The 21,922-nt window shown below is 34.2% G+C and overlaps 1 protein-coding gene and 1 long non-coding RNA gene across 4 annotated transcripts in view; one reads left to right on the top strand and one right to left on the bottom strand.

Annotated features, from left to right (window-relative positions):
• LOC135846626 (proline-, glutamic acid- and leucine-rich protein 1-like) lies at nt 1-12,866 on the top strand. Of its 3 annotated transcripts, none has more exons than XM_065365827.1 (14): nt 1-291; nt 428-679; nt 6,629-6,763; nt 6,848-7,052; nt 7,130-7,242; nt 7,329-7,400; nt 7,486-7,707; nt 7,803-7,945; nt 8,026-8,211; nt 8,319-8,429; nt 11,388-11,532; nt 11,607-11,792; nt 11,878-12,090; nt 12,157-12,866. In XM_065365827.1, the coding sequence occupies exons 2-14, from the start codon at nt 677-679 to the stop codon at nt 12,745-12,747; spliced, it is 2,325 nt and encodes a 774-aa protein (XP_065221899.1). In that variant the 5' UTR covers nt 1-291; nt 428-676; the 3' UTR covers nt 12,748-12,866. The 3 variants fall into 3 exon arrangements, with proteins under 3 accessions (XP_065221899.1, XP_065221898.1, XP_065221900.1); XM_065365826.1 differs by having other exon boundaries at nt 448-679; XM_065365828.1 differs by lacking the exons at nt 1-291; nt 428-679 and adding an exon at nt 5,845-6,127.
• A 1,819-nt stretch (nt 12,867-14,685) lies between these two features.
• LOC135846643 (uncharacterized) overlaps nt 14,686-21,922 on the bottom strand; it is a 240,844-nt gene continuing 233,607 nt past the window's right edge. Inside the window, exon 9 of the long non-coding RNA XR_010558995.1 lies at nt 14,686-14,835. This is a non-coding gene — a long non-coding RNA (uncharacterized LOC135846643). The remainder of the gene's footprint in view (nt 14,836-21,922) is intronic.

The raw sequence follows: 21,922 nt of genomic DNA on the forward strand, positions 1-21,922 counted from the left end.
ACCAGCGGTGTTATCAGTGAAATTCGCGATGTTTCGCTTACCACGTCTCAACATCTAGGTACCACGTCTATGCATTTCATTATTACGTACCTACGTACATAAAGTTGAATTGAATGTTTGTTAACCACTTCAATAAGCCCAGCCCAATCTGTAATTTTTATTGAATCGGCAGCTCGACACTATTCAGAAAGAAGTTATAATTTCACTTTCACGGTTGAATTATTTGTAAAGGTAGAATTGCCTCAACTAAGCCGTCGTGTTTGAAGTTCTGAAGCTCGATTTGTACGAAGGGTGAGTACCTATTCCTACGTCAGATATGAACGATAATTTCAAAATGTTGCTTTTGTACCTAAAACTCGTGTTTTTCAAATAGCCCACAGTTGATCATATTCTGATCTGATTCTGTGCTTATCTTGTATTTACATAGGTACTTGTATAATTTTACAGTTCTTCGAACTTGAGTGGAAGCACAGCTCGTGAAGCATATATTCGACTCGCTCGGTATGGATTTGTATGAAACGGCAGAAGATTCGAATCTCACTGTGGAAAATTGTACCTATACATGGACAATCAACAACTATTGTGATCTTTGCGAAACAGGAGAAAAGTTTCGATCCCTCCCTTTTAAAGCTATTGGTGATGATTTCGAGTGGTGTATGGAGCATAAAATCTCGACATGGTATGAATTATTATTACGTGTTTCTCTGATGAAAGACTGAATTTAGGGGGATAAAATACGAAATTAACACAAGAACATTCAGTTTTTGTCGTTTTTTTTTTTTTTTCCAAAACCAGTTGAGTTTTAAGAAAAGTTTATTTGAAGCTTGTAGCTGGAGTAGTTTCTGAGAAAAGTTTGAATTACTGATTTTTCTTATGTAAATTTTGCTATTCTATCCCTCTAAAACTGTATCTACACTTTAAGCTGTAGGTACCCACTTACCTAGAAGATGAGCTACCTCTTAACAAAAAACATTATTTTCAGTAGCAATTTAGGTGAAAAAACGGCTTTTTGAGGCAATTTTGACGAAAAGTGAGTCCTTCTTTCATATATCTATGAAAAAGTAGGCTATTGTCACAATTTCAATTAAAAATGTAGGATTTTTTGGTGATTTTGTTGAAAAGCGAATTTTATTTGCAATTTTGAAGAAACAGGCTGCAGATGTCTTGCACCATAAACGAGGATTTCTGCAATTTCAGCAACTTTTTCATCTATGTATCTGGCTAAATAAATAATGCTGGTCAGAAGACTGTACTTGAGGTGTCTTCCTGGAAATCTCGTCAATTGTGTGGAAACTTGCTAAAGAAATTCTGACTCTTTTCTTCCTTTCTTTCTTCTTTCTTTTCAGCCCTTTTTCTCAATCCACTGCTGGATGAAGGTCTCCACAACTTCTTTCCACGGGTTTCAGTCTTGGGCTGTACTCCACCATTCCCAATCACCTGTCCATATCTCATCTTCCCATCTCCGTTTTGGTCTTCCTAATGCCCATTTTCTGTCTGGTCTCCACTGAGTAGTCTTTACCACCCATCGTTGATCCCCGCTTCTGGTAACATGAACTGACCAGCGGCGCCACTTACTCTGCTTATTGTTAGCTGTCTCCATAATGTCCGTAATCCTTGTGGTCTCACAAATTTTCTTCAGTGTCCATTTGTCCCGCAGCGTTATCCCCAGCGGCCAGCATTGATCATTCCATTCGCCTCTGCATTTTGACAATTCTATCTTCCAGCTTCTTTGTCAATGCCAAGTCTCACTAGCATAAGAGGCCACTGGGATGATGCATTTATTGGCTACCTTCCTTCTCAGACATATTGGTATTGACTTTTCTCTGATTATTCCTTGTAGCCTCCAGTATGCTGCCCCTGCCCATGATGCCTTTATTCTCCTGGATATCTCTCTGTTGAAATTGTTATTCATTGTCATATCTTGGCTCAGGTACACAAATCCATCAACCATTTCAATTTCTTCATCCCCCATCTGGGCCCATTTTTTATCAGTTACAAACCCATTGCACATAGTCTTGGTATTCCCTTTATTACAAGGGTTATTACGAAAGTAAGTTTCCCACTGCTGGCATTTGCGTAAAAATGAACAAAAATGAAATGTTGAAAAATGGTTTGATTCTCTGAACTTTCTAGATTATTTTGATATAATCATGTTTAAGATTTGAACCCTTGTCACTTTGAAAATCAGCTTCGCAATGATAGTCCTCGATAAAATGTCCATCCAACTTCTTAAAATGTCGATTGAACTCGTTTTTTCACCATCATTCTCATCACCATGGTATTTTTCACCGGAAAATTTGTTTTTCAGATGAAAAAATGAAGTGTCCTGATCACCTGGTGCATGATCGGAATGGTGCGGGATGATGGAGACGACTGACAATTCAAATTTGTCGATTGAAGCATTGGTGATGTCTTCAGAGATTTGATCAACAAATTCAAAGTCACCAGAGCTTGGATCCACAAATTCAAATTGTCAGTCTTACTCCATCATCCCACCCCACTCCGATCTTGCACCAGGTGATCAGGACACTTCATTTTTCATCTGAAAAACAAATTTTCTGGTGAAAAATAGCAAGGTGATGAGAATGATAGTGAAAAACCAGAGTTCAATCGACATTTTAAGAAGTTGGACAGACATTTTGTTGAGGACTATCATTGCAAAGCTGATTTTCAAAATGACAAGGGCTCCAATCTTAAACATGATTAGATATATCAAAATAACCTAGAAAGTTCACAGAATCAAATGATTTTTCAACATTTTGTTTTCGTTCATTTTTACGCAAATGCCAGCAGTGGGAATCTAACTTTTGTAACAACCCTCATAATTTTAGTCCTACTTCTAGACATGCATCTCTCACTTTGTCTAGCATTCCCTGAAGTTTGTCCATATCCTGTGCTATCAGCACCACATTGTCAGCATATAGCAAATGGGTCAATTTTTCTCCAGAGATCTCCAGTCCTCCTTCTCACCATAATATATAACTGTTGCTATTATAGAGTGTGGCTGTGAAAAATTTAAATGAAAGAGCATCTCCCTGTCATATTCCCTTTTTGAGCCTTATTTTTGCTGTTTCCCCATTGACTGTAATAGAAGCTGTGGCATTTCTGTAACTATATGTGATCACATGTAGGGTAAGCAGGATCAATTCCAATCTTTTCAAGAGCTGTCATCATAGACACCATTTGCAAAGAGTCAAATGCTTTTTCAAAATCAATGAATGCTAAACATAGGGGCATTCTAAATTTGTTGGTTTGGTTAATTGTGCTTCCTCCCTTACAAAATCCTGCTTGTTTATCAGGTTGGGCTTTGTCTTTGTCAAGCTTTTCTGTCAGCCTTGTGGTAATTATTATTCTTGTGAATAGTTTGTACATATAGGAAAGTGGGCTTATTGGAGGATAGTTTTTTATATCAGCTTTGTCTCCTTTTTTATGAATCAAAACCACTTCAGCATCATTCCATTCATCTGGGATTTTTCCTTCTTCTAGGCACTGGTTAAATAGCACTGCCAGGTATTTGTTTATTTCATCTCCACCCACCCAGTTTTATAATTTCTGTTATAACTGCGTCTTTTCCTGGTGATTTATTGTTTTTCATTTGCTTTAAATTCTTCTTTATCTCTTGTATTGTAATTGGTGGGACTGAGGGGGTGGATGGTATTTGGGAGTGCTGAGGCTGCAGGGTGTCATCATATATATGTCTAGGTATGTAGTTTCCTATAGAAATCCGCAATTACTCTTATTACTTCTTCTTTATTCCACATAAATATTTTCCAGACTCATCTTTCATTCCCATGATCATTCTATCTATTTCCAATTTTCAGGTCACCTCTGAGGACTTCATACTGCTGTTCTTTTCAATTGTCTCCATTATCCGTGTTGTGTTGTATTTTCTGATGCCCTATCTTAACATTTTTCTCAGAGTCTTGCAAGTTTCTATATAGGTACCTACTCTATCTGCTGTATCCCAGAGTCTGTCTTCATCTCTCTTCTTTTTTCCATCAACTTCTTTGTTTACTCTGACAATTTACTATTCCTTCTGACTCAGAATGAAGAATTTTCAGCTAAAAATTTTAATTTTGTTTATTACATTTGAGAGGTAAATTCGTTTAGTTGATTAAATTCTTGTGTGCTGCAGGGTGTGAATTTTGAGTGAAATTCATGGCCGATGTTGGTACCATAAAACTTTCTATGTAAGCTGAAAAAAGGTCCACCCTTCCCCCTATCACTTCATAATATTACATATGCTATAAGTAGGTACTTAAGTAGGTACGCAATCGATTCTGTGAATTATTCGTTTGGGTTAGTTTATTCAAGTTAATTTATTATTATATTCGGCAATCAACGCGACATTCACGAGATTTGTAATTATTAATTTCAGGGGAAATCAAGAGTACGTTTCTTTTATCTTGCTTCCTGCTTCTGGCGATGATTTCAAAAAGTACAGTCCCGTATCTGGAAATTTGAAAATTTCGGTGAGCAACCAGCGAGGCCGCTATCATTCTAAAACTGAGAAAGAAGGTTCTTTCCAGCTTACTTTTAATGGATCCATCCGAGGTTTTAGATTGTATTTTTGTAGCCTTTTGGAGTGTAAGCGGAACCTAGTAAATGACGATAAATTACGTCTCGTTTGCCACCTGCGTTATTTAAAAACTAACAATATCAGTTCTCGTGATTCTACTTTATCGGACTCGAATCCGTTTAAAACTATGCAATGCAGCCTTTCACGTGATCTCGAAAAGATTCGCATCAATGCAAATTTAAGTGACGTGACTCTCTCGGTTAAAGGCAAGGACTATCCATCACATAAAATCATTTTAGCCGCTCGCAGTTCAGTATTTGACGCCATGTTTGCAAACGATATGCTAGAAAACCATAAAAATCACATTGTAATTACAGATATCGAACAAGAAACATTCGAAGAAATGTTACACTACATTTACACAGGGAAGGTGGTAGATTTGGAAGAATCTGCTTTCGAATTACTCCCTGCAGCGGATAAATACAACCTAAAAGAACTGAAAAACGCTTGCGAAGGACTTCTAGTCACGAAAATAACATCAGAAAATGCAGGCAAGATTTTAGTACTGGCTGATATGCATAATGCTGAAGTATTAAAGGTGCGTGTTCTACGATTCATCAAAGAGAATCCTGTCAATTTTGAGACAGAAATATGGAATGCGTTGACCAAATCCCGCCCTGGTTTGATGAAAGATATGCTAGATATGTTTTTGAAGAAGTAAACGAATAACACGATAGCTTATTCCAATTTCTATTGGGCAGGTAATTGAAAAAAAATGTACCCTGGAAATTTGGAATGTCACGTCTGAGCCTCTCTCTGAGGACATGATTTGTACATGTTATTCTTTATTCCGAATGAAGAGAATTTCTGGACTTTTTTATGATCCTGGCAATTTGCATGAAAATTAGTTCATACGCAAATATCTTCTTATATTACCAGTTATTTTGTTGAGTTTTTTACTTAAATAAGTACATGTTGTCATACTATGTAAAGTACATACATATTTCCTTATTAAAAATTATAGGTACCTAGATCTGTGGTTTACAAAATTGAATCCCCCCCTCCAAAAAAGCTTCATGTGATTGATGTGTAGAAGAAAATCCAAGAAGTCTTAATTTTTTCCAAAAAGTATCCAGAAGATTCGCTTTTTTTGTCTAAAAATTAAAAAAAAGGCCCGTTTTTCCGATGTTATTATATTTTGCCAATAATTGCCAGCAGGACACAGGTTGATTTCTGGCAAAGATTACTAAAAACCTCGCTCTTCATCTTTACCGCAGAGTTGCAAAAAAAACTTGATTTTTTGACAAAAAATGAAAAAAAAAATGTTTTATTTGCCAATAGTTCCCAAAAATGTTTAATTTTTGCTGAAATTTTCAATTTTTTTATTCAGGTAGGTATTTATTTTACAAATGCCATCACAGTTAGGTATGCTAATTATTTTTACTCTTTTCTCAAAAATTACTCAAAAGCCTCGCTTTTTTGCCATAAGGCAACGTTGCAGGGACTCGGACAGTCGGCATGAAACCGAGAAACCCCGACGAAAATTTATGAAATTAGTGCGACTAAATCAAGAACAAAGAACAAACTACAAAGTTTGAAAAACCATGAGTAAGTAAAAGTTTTCTAACTAAATACTTCGGTTGGTCACAGTGAATGATAATAATGATAACACATGATTGGTTGTTGGACTGGAGAGATAACATTCCACCAATCATATGCATCTATTTCACGTTGCCAACCTATATTTTTAATGAAAAACTTTCTTAGGGGTACCCGATATTTCTGGCCACCCTGTAGTTCCATGGCTACCTACCTTCCTACCTACTTTTGGTAATTTTAATTCAAAATTCATGTACCTATCTTGATATTCTTGATAATTTATTTAAAAATTGACAAAGTTTATGAAAAATTGTGTAATTACTGTAAATTACCCAATCCCATGTTTGTTATCCGTTCTTTTGGTGTTCTGAGCTTCGGTAACACTGCTCAGTGATAACAAAACACGTGCATTGTACATAATATTCACATTTTTGGTCTTCATTTTTCATTTCTTTCGCTAAATTAATTACATTTACGACAACGTATTAATTAATTACTTATCGGGAATAGGATTCGAATGAATTCAAGAACATGGAAACCAACTTAACTGTGCTTCATTCGTTGCTGAAAGACGTAGACGTGAATACTCAGTGCTTCAATAATGGACTAGCCTTCGTCGAGGAAAGCCAGCTTTTGAATTTCGCTGTGAGTACGAGTAATTTGTAATCCTAATTTTTAATTGCTTTTTTTTCTCCTTCAATGTTGACACTAAATTTATTTTCTCGACAGGAAAATGCAAACGTTCAAGAAATCGTGTCGTTGATTAATGCAGCCTTACATAATCCATTGGGTGACCGGTTACGAGCTTTGCAAGTGTTGGGAAAATGTTCGAAACAATGTTCAGACGATGTGTTCACTTCGAACGCTATATTATGGATGCAGCATTGTACTCAGTGGTCTCCTCAGTCGATAAATGTAGAACTGAAGATTCTCAGTGAGTATTGTAGTATTTTAAATGGTGATATTTGAGATTGAGAGTGAGTGGCTAATCTGATCCATCTTTTTTTTCAGATAATTTGATCGTCAGATCTGTCGGTAGTCCGGATTTAAAGAAGCAGATCAACGCAGCTATGATACCAAGGATCGTAGAACGGTTGAATAATTGCTCCAGTACTGCTAAAAGTGTGAGTATTTTTCGATATTTACGAGTATTTACGTTCAGAAAATTTTATCGAAATTGTTACTAAAATGGTGTTTTTTTTTTGCACAGACTGTGATTCTAAAGTTGATCTGTTTACGATCACTTCTCGATGGGTATTCTTCTTCGTGCAGTCAGTATCGAGTTAGTTTTTCTTCTCTTTTCACTTCTACATTTACTTTCCTCGTGTTTTTTTTACTACTCAGTGATGTGTTTGTTTTTTTTTCAGACTCAGCTCTATAAACATATCGTTTTTACGTTGAAGAATTATTGCGAATACGACGAGATCGTTTCTGTAGCTGCTGGTTGTTTGATGTTACTTCATTCGTGTGGAAGTGCTGGCCAACAAGGGGTAAATTACAAGGAACGTTGGACGTCTCAATTCAACGCTTGTATCTCAACTTATCATAAATTATTGGATCAACTTTACGGAGATATTGAACAAATGAAGGTACGTACATTAAAACTAGCTCAGCTATGTGATGTATTTTATTTTATACCTATGAATATTGTGAAACCGATGACCGATGATTTGTAATGTTACAGATTGATTCAGATAAACTGAACGAGACAGCTTTTGATGATTTTTTGGAATTGAAACCAGAGTATCAAGTTAGTCCTACGATGAGATACTTCGGTTTACGTAGAAGTTGCAACGTGTTGACCAGTATGATGCAGTCTATGCTTTTGTACGTAAGATTATTCCAATGATTCAATAATGTAAAAAATGCTACTAGATTTTAATATTGTACTGTTATTTTTTTTTCAGAGGAAAGTTCCCTGTTGGGAAGTCGTTCAATGTGAGGAATACGATGAATTTAATATGCAGAATTCTATCCGTCACCAATGTTACCCTACAGGATGAAAGCTTGACCAACGATATTATCGCTTTGGGAGCTAATCTACCTTTTCTGCATCTGTGTGCGTTTGATTTGTTGCAAGCTGTGATAATTAGGTAAGTTTTGAGTGGTCTTTCTTTGGGTAATTTCTTTTTTATCATTGTTTGTTTTTAGTTGTGATTTTGATTGATTAATTTGGTCGTTTTGTTTTACTCCTATGCAGTGCGAAGAGGAATTTAATCGTGCATAGTACGTTGATATGTAAATTATGCATTCAGTCGTTGAAATGGATTTCTATTATTGCGCGAGCCAATGAAACTATTAAACCCTTCAGGTATGTGACAAAAAAGTTCATTTTTGCGTAATAATTATATTTTCTGAACTATATAATTTGAAATTTAAAAAATTTATTATAGGTAAATTTTAAAATGAATCAAGTCATTGTTTTAAAGAATTTGAATAATTTTTTGTTTCATTTTTTCATTCCATTTTTACTGTTGAATTTTTAAAAGTTCATTTTTGAATTTTTTTCTGATATATTTTGGATTTTTTAAAAAAATGGTGCCTATTTTTCCAAGTTTCGTTATTCATTTTCTAAAAAAATAAGTAGTTAGGTAAGATAAATATTTTCCAAAAAACATGTTTTAGAATTTCTCTTCCAAAAAATATTGTTTAAAAACTTTTTTCCAAAAAATATTTTCTGACTTTTTTTTCTAATTTTTTTTTTTTTAAAGTCGTTGTTTTGAAAAAATGTAATATTTTGTTTTGTTTCATTTTTACATTCTGCTATATTTAGTTAAATTTCTCAAAAAAGTTATTTTTTTGAATTTTTTCCCAATAAGGTTTTGATTTTTTTTTAAAAAGCGGCCCTCTATTTCCGACTTATATAAAATTTATTTTCCAAAAAAATAACTGGGTAGATAATAAGGTAAGTTTGAATATTCTCCAACAGATATTTTTCAAAATTTCTTTTCCGAAAAATGTTATTCAACATTTATTTCCAAAAAATATTGCAGAATTTTTGTTTCAAAAATTTTTATTTTTCATGAAATGATTTTATCATCTTTTTATATGAAGTTTTTTTCCATCTTTTTCAATTTTTTTTTCTATTTTTAAATCAAGTATTTTTTAATTGTTTTTCAAAAAGTATGGTTTTTAAAGTTCAATGTTCAAATTTGGTTTTTTTGGGGGATTTTTTTCCAAAAATATTTTCAATTTTTCCAAAAAATAAGTATTTTTTAAAAAAAAATTCCAAAAATATTTCCAAATTTTTGCTTTAAAAAGATTTGTTAATCTTGTTTTTTAAATTTTTTTAAAAATTTTCATTTAAAAATATTTTTCACATCAAGGTTGTTTAGCTCATGTTTTTTTTCATTTTTTTTCCAAAAATATTTCCAAATTTTTGCTTTAAAAAAGATTTTTTAATCTTGTTTTCAAAACTTTTTTTAAAATTTCTATTTGAAAATATTTTTAACATTAAGTTTATTTGGCTTTCAGTTTTTTTCAATTTTTTTCCTAAAAAATTTCTTGGTAATTGACATACTTATTTGTTGCTAAAAAGTGTTTCTTATAAAATTTGAACTGTTTTTCAAAAAATATTTTCAAATTTTTGTTTCTAAAAAAGTTTTTTGATCTTTTTTTTTGAATTTTTTTTGGATTTTTTAAAATCTGTCTTCATTTTCTGAAAGTTTTATCCAAAATATCTGTGAATTTTTGCTTTAACTTTTTTAGAAAATATTTTTGCCATTTTATGAACAAAATTTTCAAAACTTTTTTTTGCAATTTTTAAACGTTTTTTAAAAAAATTTTATGCTTAATCCTTTCTCTTCAATTTTTCTTACATAAAAATGTTTTTTTCCAAATACATTTGAAGAGTGATATTCCAAAACTCGCTTTGTCCATTTTCTCAACTTTTCAGGAGAGAGGAAAAACAGTTTCCCTTTAAACGGGTAAATTGGCTTTTTAGGCGAGTTTAGCACTTTATTTGGGTGGATTTATGATGTAGGAGTGTAGGTATATATTTCATCCACTAAATACTGCTGAAAAAAATTTCAATAACAATGGACAAAGCGCGTTTTGGAACATTATTTTTTTTTAAATTTTTAGTGAATTGGCTATTTAGGTGCGTTTAACACCTCATTTTGGTAGGTTGATGATGTAAGAATGTGAGTTAATACTTCATCTACCAGGTACCACTGAAAACCCAACTTTGATAAAAATGGACAAAGCGAGTTTTGGAATATCACTCTTCATTTCCAATTTTTCTGAACAAATAAGTGTTTTTGAAAATTTCGGAAATGTTTTTCAAATTTTTGTGGTTTTTTATTTTTTTTTTTTACATTTTTTTTAAAAGACATTTTTCAAATGTTTTTGTATAAAATATTTCTGAATTTTTATTAAGCTTACAGAAATTATTCTTCTTTCAAAAAATGTTTTTACCAATTTTTAACAAAAATGTTGTCCAAGTCACGCCTTTTTTTATTTTTTTTCAAAATTTTACTTACAAACTTGACTTTTTATAAATTTTTTTTCAGATAATAATTTTTTGTAATTCAAAATACTTTTTTTCAAAACTACTTGTATTTTCATCAATTCATTCAGAAAAATTGTTTTTTTTTTTTAAATTCGAATTGTTTTCCAAAAAATGTTTCCAAATCTTCTTTCAAAAAATGTTTTTGAATACTTTTTTGAATTTTTTTCCAATTTTTTCAACTGTTTGGTCAAAATTATTTCAGAATGTTTGTTTTAAAAAATTTTCTCATAAAATGGTTTTACTATTTTCTTATAAAAAGTTTTTTGAAAATTTTTTTCAAACCTTTTTTAGTTTTGTTTTTAATTTTCTTTCTCAAAGAATAGTTTTTTCAAAGTTGTATGTCCAAATTCTGTTTTTTTTTTTTTTTTTTTTTTTTTTGAATTTTCCTTCAAGAAATATTTTTTTTTAAAACATTTTCAATTTTTCCCAAAAAATAAGTGTTTATTCAAAAATTTGAATTTTTTCCAAAAAATACCTACTTCCAAATTGTTGTTTTAAAAAAAGTTTTTCCAATTTTTTTTTCATAAGTTTTTGTCGTTTTTTTTTCAAATTTTCTTTAAGAAATATTTTTCAAGGTTTTTCATCCAAATATGCTTCCAAAAAAATATTTTTTGATTTTTTTCTTACTGACATTTGTTTTTAAAAATATTTTTCAACTTGAAATTTTTTTTCAAACATTTAAAATTTTTTAATTTAATTTTTGTTGCTTGGATTGTCGTTTCAATGTTCAAATATGTAAACTATTTTCATATTTTGCAGAGATGTGAGGAGAAAAGCATACTCCACATTGTGCACATGGCTATCAGTTGCTGGATCTTGCAGTTCAATTGAAGTTTTCGCCGATGAACTAGTTCCTCTGTTAATTTCAAGCATGGAACATCGTAAACAAAGTATAAGTCTTCTGGTGAGTATTATTTTCGCCTCTTTTTCTATTCAATGAATTTTTCATTTAATTCTGAATTTTTTTTCATGCTGTAGATCGATCCGCAAAAAAAGAAAGGCAAACGTAAACGTAGCCATATCAGCAGCGAAATGAGTCTAAACCCAGAAGTATCCAACTCCTCTGGTGAAGTCTCAGACGAAGACGTATGTTGCTTGGCTCACAATACATTGCAATTAATGTTACGTAACGCCTCCGTATTCATCAAATGGGAGCATCACAAGGTATTTCTACATACATCATAATATTTCAAATTCTATCAATTTGTATGCAGTTTTTTAATATTTTGATGTACTTAATCTTTTTTAGACCGTGCAAACTGTGATCGTTAACCTGTTGCTGGATATCCAAAAATGCAGCACAGAACAAGAATACCCATCGATGTACTCGAACGCTAGATGTCGTCTGATGCTGTATGGAACTTTACTCACCCTTTTGACAGAACCTCATCCTAAATGGTTTGCTCCTACGTCGTACGCTGTGAATATATTCAACGCCGGAGTCAACGATCCTCAAGTTTCAGTAAGTTTCTCTCAATCTAATACATTCCTCCAGACACCTATCTAATGGCTTCATTCTGTTTCGCAGATTTCAACATTCTGTAAATTCGCTGTTACCCAAATCGAGGCGATAAACCATCCCAAAGCTCCCAGTTTATCGTTCGTCAGTGAAACCGTACAAACTACTAAACCATCAGCTGATGTGGAACGTTTACTTGCTGTGACTGCCTCGATTGAAACTCCAGCACTTAGTGCACCGCAGAAAGTCGCAGAGGTGTTGAAATCTCGCGAACAAGCCAACAACCTGACCAAATCTAACCAGAGTATCGTTCAAGATCCTACTCCGGCTGAAAATAATCGTGATGGGGGTTGTAATGCGATGAAATCTCGCATCAGGGAGATCGCACCTGCTGAGAAGCCTTTGGTGGAAGAGCGGAGCGATTCACCTTCGCCTAAGAAATTTAAAATGGATGTAACATCGAAGAATAATTTGATCTCGGATAAACAACAACAGCAGGAGTCGAGTATTGAAAAGAATCCTGTCGATACTACCATTTCGAATGCTTCTTCTGTCAACGAGTCTTCGACTAAAGACGATTCGAAGAGCCGAAGTTCCTTGTGGCCTGAAGAAGATGGTGATGTTGATTTAATGTTGAAGGATTTTGTCGACGATATTTGAAGTATTTTTCAACACGAGTTATTGTACTAACATATTTGAGAATTTGTTATTATTTGAATGTTTTATTGCATTTTTGTATTGTATGATACAATTTTGATGATGAAATAGTTTTTATTTTTTCTATTTTTTTTTTCATTTCGTTGAACTATTTTGAAAAAAAGCTGCATTTCACAGGAAACTATGAGCTTTTTGGCAACAACAACAACGGAAACAGAATATCCGCGTTTAACCCCCCCCCCCCCCACGAAAGTTCATACATCCTAAAAAGTCGCCTCTCGCGAGCTCAGAAAATTATTTAAAATACCTATACGACTGTGGCGCTATCTCTAATGGAAAAAGTAAACTACTTAAAAAGAGAACAAATTTTGAAAAAAATGATGCAGCGCTGCAGACGGCCAAAACTGGAACTCCTTTTGTTAATGTGGAAAATCAAGTTGAAATTATCTCTTTCTATATCCGAAATCTCGATTACAAAAGAACTTCTCATTTCCACCGCCTGAAGCGCTGCATCATAAATTTGCGAATTCGTTCTCTCGTTAAGAAAGTTATTTCACCTATCATGCTCATAGATGACGCTGCTATCACGTTTTCAAAATTGAGCTTTTTGGCCGAATGAAAGCCAAATAGGGTGTAGGAATAGTCGATTACCACCAATTAGGCATCGCTGATCACGTCAAGCTCATTTATTTTAAGCGTCGAAGCTTTTTAGTACTTGAAAGTTCAATTTTTTTAAAAAAAGCTTCATTTCAGAGGAAACTTTAAGCTTTTTGGTAGAACCAACACCGGAAATGGATTCTCCGCCCCTCAAAACCCCCCATTCATACATTTCGTACAGGCTAAAAAGCTCTTTAAAGCTCGCAATATTGATTCAAAAGTATTACGAGTATCGTACCTCCTAAAATCCTATATTCTCCTAATGAAATTAGTCTCATTTTGCATCAAATATACTCGAAAATCACTAAAAGTAGAAAATCTGAACTTTTTCAAAATTGAGCTTTTTGGCCGAATGAAAGCCTAATAGGGTGTACGAATAGTCGATTATCACTAATTAAGCATCGCTGATCACATCAAGCTTGTTCAATTTCAGCGTCGGAGCTTTTTTGTATCTGAAAGTTCAACTTTGTTGAAAAAAGCTTTATTTCATGAGGAACTTTGAGCTTTTTGGTAGAACCAACACCGGAAACGAATTCTCCGTACCCAAAAACCACCACTATGACTATATGTACAGCCTAAAAAGCTCTCTAAACCTCACAAAATTGATTCTAAAGTTCAAGTATTAGGAGTATCGAACCTCCTAATACTCTATATTCTCCTAACGAAATTGGTCTCATTTAGCATCTTTTTATACTCAAAAATGATCAAAATTGGAAAATTTGTGCTTTTTCAAAATTGAGCTTTATTGCCGAATGAAAGCCAAATAGGGAGTACGAATAGTTGATAATCACTAATTAGGCAACGCTGATCACGTCAAGCTCATTTATTTTAGTCGTTGAAAATTTTTTGTACCTGAAAGTTCAACTTTTTTGAAGAAATGCTTCATTTCATAAGGAACTTTGAGCTTTTTGGCAGAACCAACACCGACAATGGATTCTCCTCATGTAAGAATTCCCCACTACAACTGTATGTACAGCCTAAAAAGCTCTCTAAACGTTCAAGTATTAGGAGCATCGAATCTCCTAATATCCCATGTTCTCCTAATGAAATTGGTCTTATTTTGCAACCTTACTGGGCAAATTTATGAACTTGTTCAAAATTGAAAATAGGGTGTACGAATAGTCGATTATTACTAATTAGACATCACTTCTTGCATTATGCAGGATACTTTGGACGTTTTGGCAAAACCAACACCGGAAAATATGGAGTAGGTACCTACTTATCAATGAAGAGTTTAGTATAGAAAACAACAATAAGTAATTTATTTTCCATAAAATCACATAAATACTTACATATTTCAACTTACAATGCACGTGAATAATTATTTTTCTTAATTTATTTCCACAATTTGAAAACTATTTTTCAGTTCACTCATTTCTCTTCGGATTTATTTGAAGAGAATTTGGAAAACTTGAATGCAGATGCGGCAAAATCCTGTAACAAAAAGAAAATCACTTTTACAGCAAATTCATGCAAATACTCAAGGCAAAAATTGCTCAAAAAAAGGTTGAAAACAACGAAAATTAAAATTTGTTTCAGAAATAGTGTGAAATATCAAAACTTTCTGAATATTGCAAAACTTTCTTTCACTGCAATATTATGCTAAATTTTTTAATAATCGAAAATTGAGAAAAATTTTGTACCCCAATCAACAGCAGATTACTAAAATTTGCATAGGTAAATTGTTAAAAAATCATGAAAACCGGGAAAACTTTTCATTTGGAAATTGAAATTTTAAAAAGATCTCCATTTTAATTCATGTCAATCAAATAATTTCACCAAAATTCTTGCGGAAAGTCAAAAAGTTTTCCAATGATCAAATTTTATCAACTAGGTACCTCTTTTTTGAAAATTTATTCACAAACTCCATAATTTTTTTCATATGTATTTTTCTCATTAGATGTTTAGCAGAACAATTGTCTATAACATGAATTTTCTTCTGATATAACATTATCATCTTCCACAAATTTTCCTTTGCTTCAGAACAAACCATTTCTCTCTGAAAATTTTCCACATCATTCTCCAATTCTCCATACCTAAAATTCAGGTAACAACTTGACACACTCTGCAATTATTGTAACAACTTGGTAGAAGCATAATATGCAGAAGGATCATGTTGATTACACAAAAGATTTAATTTGTAGGAACGAGAAATTCTCGCAGTTTGAACATCCAAAGTAATTAGTGAACAGCTGTCTACAAATTTTTTCTGCGTTAGGTATTCCATTGTAAAGTTGGTTACTTATTCCATACGTCATGTCATAAGACTGTATCTCATCAACTCTTCTATGCTGCTATGCCTTATATGTAGGTATAAGCACAACATCACACACATCTTATTCCAACAATTTTCTCAGTGAGCTTACATTTTTCTCAAGCAATAATTCAGTTTCATCAGTTCAACAATCAGAAAATATTTTGCTAAAACATAAAAAATGAATATTGAATCAATTTCAATTTTTGGATTATGTTGCGTCATCAACTGTTTTTTAATGGTCCACGCAGGAGATTGTGTAAATCAGCAATTTGTAAAAGGAGAACATGAATCAATAAGAAAAATGTATGAAAGTTCATGGGGAGGAATTGGTTACTGTGAGTATTCTAAATGATAAACTTAGACGTTAAGTACATAATAGTACCTATTCATTGAATTTAAAAGATTCCATTGCCTACATCAATATCAGCTAAGGCTGCAACCTATTCCAAAGTCCACTTCAAACACAAGAGATGGGGTAACATACAAAGAAGTAGAGTACACAGACACACAGCTTTTGATAGGGTTTAATGATTATGCCAATGTTAAGAAAGCAAAAGATACTTACACAATGTTGCAGATGATAGCTAACAATGTGTTTATATGCATTTCAGTAAAGAGAATAATTTCTGGAGCAGATATTTCCTTCCAAGTTTCTGATGATATCAAAAGAAAACTTTGCGCTTGTGCTATCTACCATAGAAACAAAAACACTGATGGTTGCACAAAGAGAGAATACAATGAAATATTGGACAACATAAGTAGTATAAAGGAGGACTCAGCCATAATTCATATATATTATTTGTGCTTTCCATGGTACGGTTATGAAACTCCAGCTCTCTTCTGCGCATCAGGTGAAGATTCAGTGGGCATAGTAAAAAGTTACACAACCAAAGCTATTTTCAAAAAGGTGTATGATATTTATGTACTAAATGCAAACGCAAATGAAGTAGGAGGTGATTTTCATAGGTGTTATCAAAAATGTGGATGTGTAGTATAATTTTGTTGAATATTAATTGATAAGATTTAGTTTTAAATTTTATGGATATTGGATAAGTATGTGTAGATATTGGATCCATTACTTTGATTAGTTTTGAGATCAAACATGAAACTATGAAGTTGTATAATGTTTATAAAAAATGATGTATTGCTGAAATAGGTAAGGTAGCTGATAGATAGATGTCAAGATGTAATACAAATAATGAAAAATGATATACTCCAGCAAAGATACCTAATGAATAAAAATACTTACAAAATTCCTTCATTCCATGAATTTAACATTCATTATCCTAACAACACCCTTCATTCCAGACAATACTCCTCCATAATTGAAAAATTCATCACCTTAATGAAGAAACATAACCTAGAAAACTTCATTATAAACTTCCTCAAGAAGGGTGTAATAATCTAGTCTAGTAAGTAATTAATAAAAACATCCCAAAAATATTTATTTTTATATAATTTGTGGGTTGTATTTTTTTTATTAAGAAAATTGTTGATGGAATAATAACATAATAATTATGTACCTATTTACACATACATTTACAATTTTTATATCATTTCCATGTAAGGTGCCCCTGGGTACATTCCAGACATTTTAATTGATACCTGGAGTGTTCTGGCACCCAGGACCAGAATCAGGCTTGTCAGACCGGACCAAAAAACTGTATCAATGACCAGTTGACCACAACCAAACCCAAAAATGCTCACAATTGACAAGACCGAGTGGGCCAGACCAGACCTAACCCCTCTGAAACAAATTTACATCAATAGTAACCAAAGGGATGACCCTCTTCAGAAAAAATACCAGGAACATGACCTGCACTGAAGACCTTTCTAAAAAATTGCTCAAATGGCCGTGGTTTGTACCATAGTTACATCTAATTTTGCAATTTTTCATGGCAGTTTAGATGCCTATTTCAATAAAATTTTCATTAGGTACGATTAAATTTCTTTTTGAAGTTTTAATATTCTGAAATCAAAATTCCCATTTTTCAACGCATCTAATGTGCTGGAAGTTTATGAGACTGTTTTTTGGACCTGGCCTGACCCAGTGACCCATGCCCAGGATAAAAATTTCTGGTCAGGACTGAACTAGACCAGAGCTGTGGTCTAAAACGCAATTTAGGATTGGATTTGTTTTGGAATTTGTTCTTCTAAATTTTTATTTTGGTTTCAGGATTCGTTTTGGGATTGAAAAAATTGTTTCAGTTCTGGGATGAATCACTTTCAGTTTTGGGATTTTCATTTCAACCAATTTCAAGCTCAAATTGACTAATGAACCCTGCAAGGGGTCTAAAAAAAATGGGAGGTTTTGACATAATGACTCTGATGGTGTAATTAGAATGTTTTAAATGCATATTTTACTCAATTTGTCGAGTAATTTTAATTATAATCTGAATGAATGATGATAAATGATGTAAAATGACAATTTATCACAGTCAAATACATAGGGGAAAAAATTTGAAATCCTGAAACTGAAACTATTTTGTTTCAGTTCTGGGATTGTTTTGGGTTCAAAATTATATCGGTTCCAGGATTTTTCCAGTTTAGGGATCAACAAAAATAACAATTTTGGTTTCAGGATAAGTATGTTTTGGGATTGAATTTGAATCGGGATTTAATAATTGGTTCTGGTTTGGGGATCGTTTCAGATCTGCTTCTGTGGACAAGACTGACCTACCAAGACAAAAAAAAATCAAACAGAATGACTGGACTGGACTGATTGAAAGCTTCAAACAAAGACTAGTGGAGTTACAAAATATAGATAGTACATATTAATACAGTGGAGTCTCAATTAGGATAAACAAATTTTATTACCTTTGAGGCTTCCAAAAATCGTAAAAATAAAATAAAAATTCTCATCAGTGATATGAATTGCAGTGGAGTCTCAATAACTCAAAGCTGAAGGGAGAAAGAGTTGACTTCGAGCTATCGGAGTTTTCAAGTTATTGAAGGTCGAGTTATGGAAGTTCATTTTTTTTGGTATATTTTGAGGTAGCAAAGTTTGAATTACCTAGATGAAAGTTTTTTTTTTACCATGGAATTTAGTGAAAACACATATTATACGTGTGTAAGTATTTGAGTGAAACATACATGTTTATGGACATAAATGTACTACTTTAAGTAACTCCGATGTGTTTGTAAAACAGGTTTGCATCAATGAGATTAGAATTAACAAGTTTTTTCAACAAGAAATTTGAGTTATAGAGGCAAAACGTTGTGTCGAATTTCACATCAACATTAACAGGGACATGTTGACATGAAAATGGATTAGTTCAGTATTCTTAGATAAAGTATTGTACCATCTTTGATATAAGGAATTTCTGTTCAACTTCTGAAAATTTGGGTCTGGGGGTTTTTTGGGACGGCGAATTCAATGCCGCAAACCGCAGCTCATGAAACCTCATTGTTCTCCTGGAAACTGGGTTTGAATTCGCTAGAAAGATGAAATTCAAAGTTTTTTGCAAAAATGTGAATTTTTCAAGAATCGAATTCCCGCAAAAGAGAAGAGAATGGGTTCCAGGAGAGTTTTCGTGGTCTAGGAATTCATTGCGATGATTGGTAGCTCGCTAGCGTTTGATTGAAAGCCTGTGGAGCGGTTTTGCACAATGAAAAGTGCCAAAAATGCAACTTATGCGCATCTCCCAAGAAAATGAAGGTCATATTCGAAATCAGCGACCCATAATTAGTCCAAAATCGTCTTTGTTGTGGACCAGTAGCTCACTTTTATCCATTCCATTTTGGATTCCACCATTGCCTACTAGGGAGTAGGCAGAAGGGGACAAAGAAAACCCTGGATAAAATGTCGCCCAAACGATCTGAAAATTTGGGCCTGGGGGTTTTTTGGGACGGCGAATTCAATGCCGCAAACCGCAGCTCATGAAACCGCTTTGTTCTCCTGCAAACTGTGTTTGAATTCGCCAGAAAGATGGAATTTCAAGTTTTTGACAAAAATGTGATTTTTTTCAAGGACAAGAATGGTTTCCAGGGGGGTTTTCAGGGTCGAAGAATTCATTGCGATGATCGGTAGCCTGCTACAGTTTGATGGGAAGCCTGTGGGGCGGTATTGCACAATGAAAAGTACCAAAAATGCCTCTTAGACGCATCTCCCAAGAAAATGAAGGTCATATTCGAAATCAGCGACCCAAAATTAGTACCAAATCGTCTTTGTTGCGGAAAAATCGCTCACTTTTCTCCATACTTGTTGATTCCACTATTGCCCACTAGGAGGTGGGAAGAAGGGGCCAAAAAACCACTGGAGAAAATGTCCTTCAAACAAGCTGAAAATTTGGGCCTGGGGGTTTTTTGGGACAGCGAATTCAATGCCGCAAACCGAAGCTCATGAAACCTCATTATTCTCCTGCAAACTGTGTTTGAATTCTCCAGAAAGATGAAATTTCAAGTTTTTGACAAAAATGTGATTTTTTTCAAGGACAAGAATGGTTTCCAGGGGGGTTTTCAGGGTCGAGGAATTCATTGCGATGATCGGTAGCCTGCTATAGTTTGATGGGAAGCCTGTGGGGCGGTTTTGCACAATTAAAAGTACCAAAAATGCCACTTAGGCGCATCTCCCAAGAAAATGAAGGTCATATTCGAAATCAGCGACCCAAAATTAGTACCAAATCGTCTATGTTGCGGACAAATCGCTCACTTTTCTCCATACTTGTTGATTCCACCATTGCCTACTAGGGAGTAGGCAGAAGGGGACAAAGAAAACCCTGGATAAAATGTCGCCCAAACGAGCTGAAAATTTGGGCCTGCGGGTTTTTTGGGACGGCGAATTCAATGCCGCAAACCGCAGCTCATGAAACCGCTTTGTTCTCCTGCAAACTGTGTTTGAATTCGCCAGAAAGATGAAATTTCAAGTTTTTGACAAAAATGTGATTTTTTCCAGAATCGAATACCCGCAAAAGAGGAGAGAATGGGTTCCAGGGGGGTTTTCGGGGTGAGGGAATTCATTGCAACAATCGGTAGCTCGCTAGCGTTTGATTGAAAGCCTGTGGAGCGATTTTGCACAATGAAAAGTGCCAAAAATGCAACTTATGCGCATCTCCCAAGAAAATGAAGGTCATATTCGAAATCAGCGACCCAAAATTAGTCCAAAATCGTCTTTGTTGTGGACCAGTAGCTCACTTTTATCCATTCCATTTTGGATTCCACCATTGCCTACTAGGGAGTAGGCAGAAGGGGACAAAGAAAACCCTGGATAAAATGTCGCCCAAACGAGCTGAAAATTTGGGCCTGCGGGTTTTTTGGGACGGCGAATTCAATGCCGCAAACCGCAGCTCATGAAACCGCTTTGTTCTCCTGCAAACTGTGTTTGAATTCGCCACAAAGATGGAATTTCAAGTTTTTGACAAAAATGTGATTTTTTTCAAGGACAAGAATGGTTTCCAGGGGGGTTTTCAGGGTCGAAGAATTCATTGCGATGATCGGTAGCCTGCTACAGTTTGATGAGAAGCCTGTGGGGCGGTATTGCACAATGAAAAGTACCAAAAATGCCTCTTAGACGCATCTCCCAAGAAAATGAAGGTCATATTCGAAATCAGCGACCCAAAATTAGTACCAAATCGTCTTTGTTGCGGAAAAATCGCTCACTTTTCTCCATACTTGTTGATTCCACTATTGCCCACTAGGAGGTGGGCAGAAGCGGTCAAAAAACCACTGGAGAAAATGTCCTTCAAACAAGCTGAAAATTTGGGCCTGGGGGTTTTTTGGGACAGCGAATTCAATGCCGCAAACCGCAGCTCATGAAACCTCATTGTTCTCCTGCAAACTGTGTTTGAATTCTCCAGAAAGATGAAATTTCAAGTTCTTGACAAAAATGTGATTTTTTTCAAGGACAAGAATGGTTTCCAGGGGGGTTTTCAGGGTCGAGGAATTCATTGCGATGATCGGTAGCCTGCTATAGTTTGATGGGAAGCCTGTGGGGCGGTTTTGCACAATTAAAAGTACCAAAAATGCCACTTAGGCGCATCTCCCAAGAAAATGAAGGTCATATTCGAAATCAGCGACCCAAAATTAGTACCAAATCGTCTATGTTGCGGACAAATCGCTCACTTTTCTCCATACTTGTTGATTCCACCATTGCCTACTAGGGAGTAGGCAGAAGGGGACAAAGAAAACCCTGGATAAAATGTCGCCCAAACGAGCTGAAAATTTGGGCCTGGGGGTTTTTTGGGACGGCGAATTCAATGCCGCAAACCGCAGCTCATGAAACCGCTTTGTTCTCCTGCAAACTGTGTTTGAATTCGCCACAAAGAT

Source organism: Planococcus citri, chromosome 5, assembly GCF_950023065.1.
Source record: "Planococcus citri chromosome 5, ihPlaCitr1.1, whole genome shotgun sequence".
Lineage (NCBI taxonomy): Eukaryota > Metazoa > Arthropoda > Insecta > Hemiptera > Pseudococcidae > Planococcus > Planococcus citri.

Excerpts from the sequence above, each read along its gene's own strand:
- LOC135846626 (XM_065365827.1), top strand. Across the intron at positions 7,053-7,129 it reads TGTAGAACTGAAGATTCTCA|ATAATTTGATCGTCAGATCT; the intron begins GTGAGTATTGTA and ends CTTTTTTTTCAG. Across the intron at positions 11,533-11,606 it reads AACAAAGTATAAGTCTTCTG|ATCGATCCGCAAAAAAAGAA; the intron begins GTGAGTATTATT and ends TTCATGCTGTAG.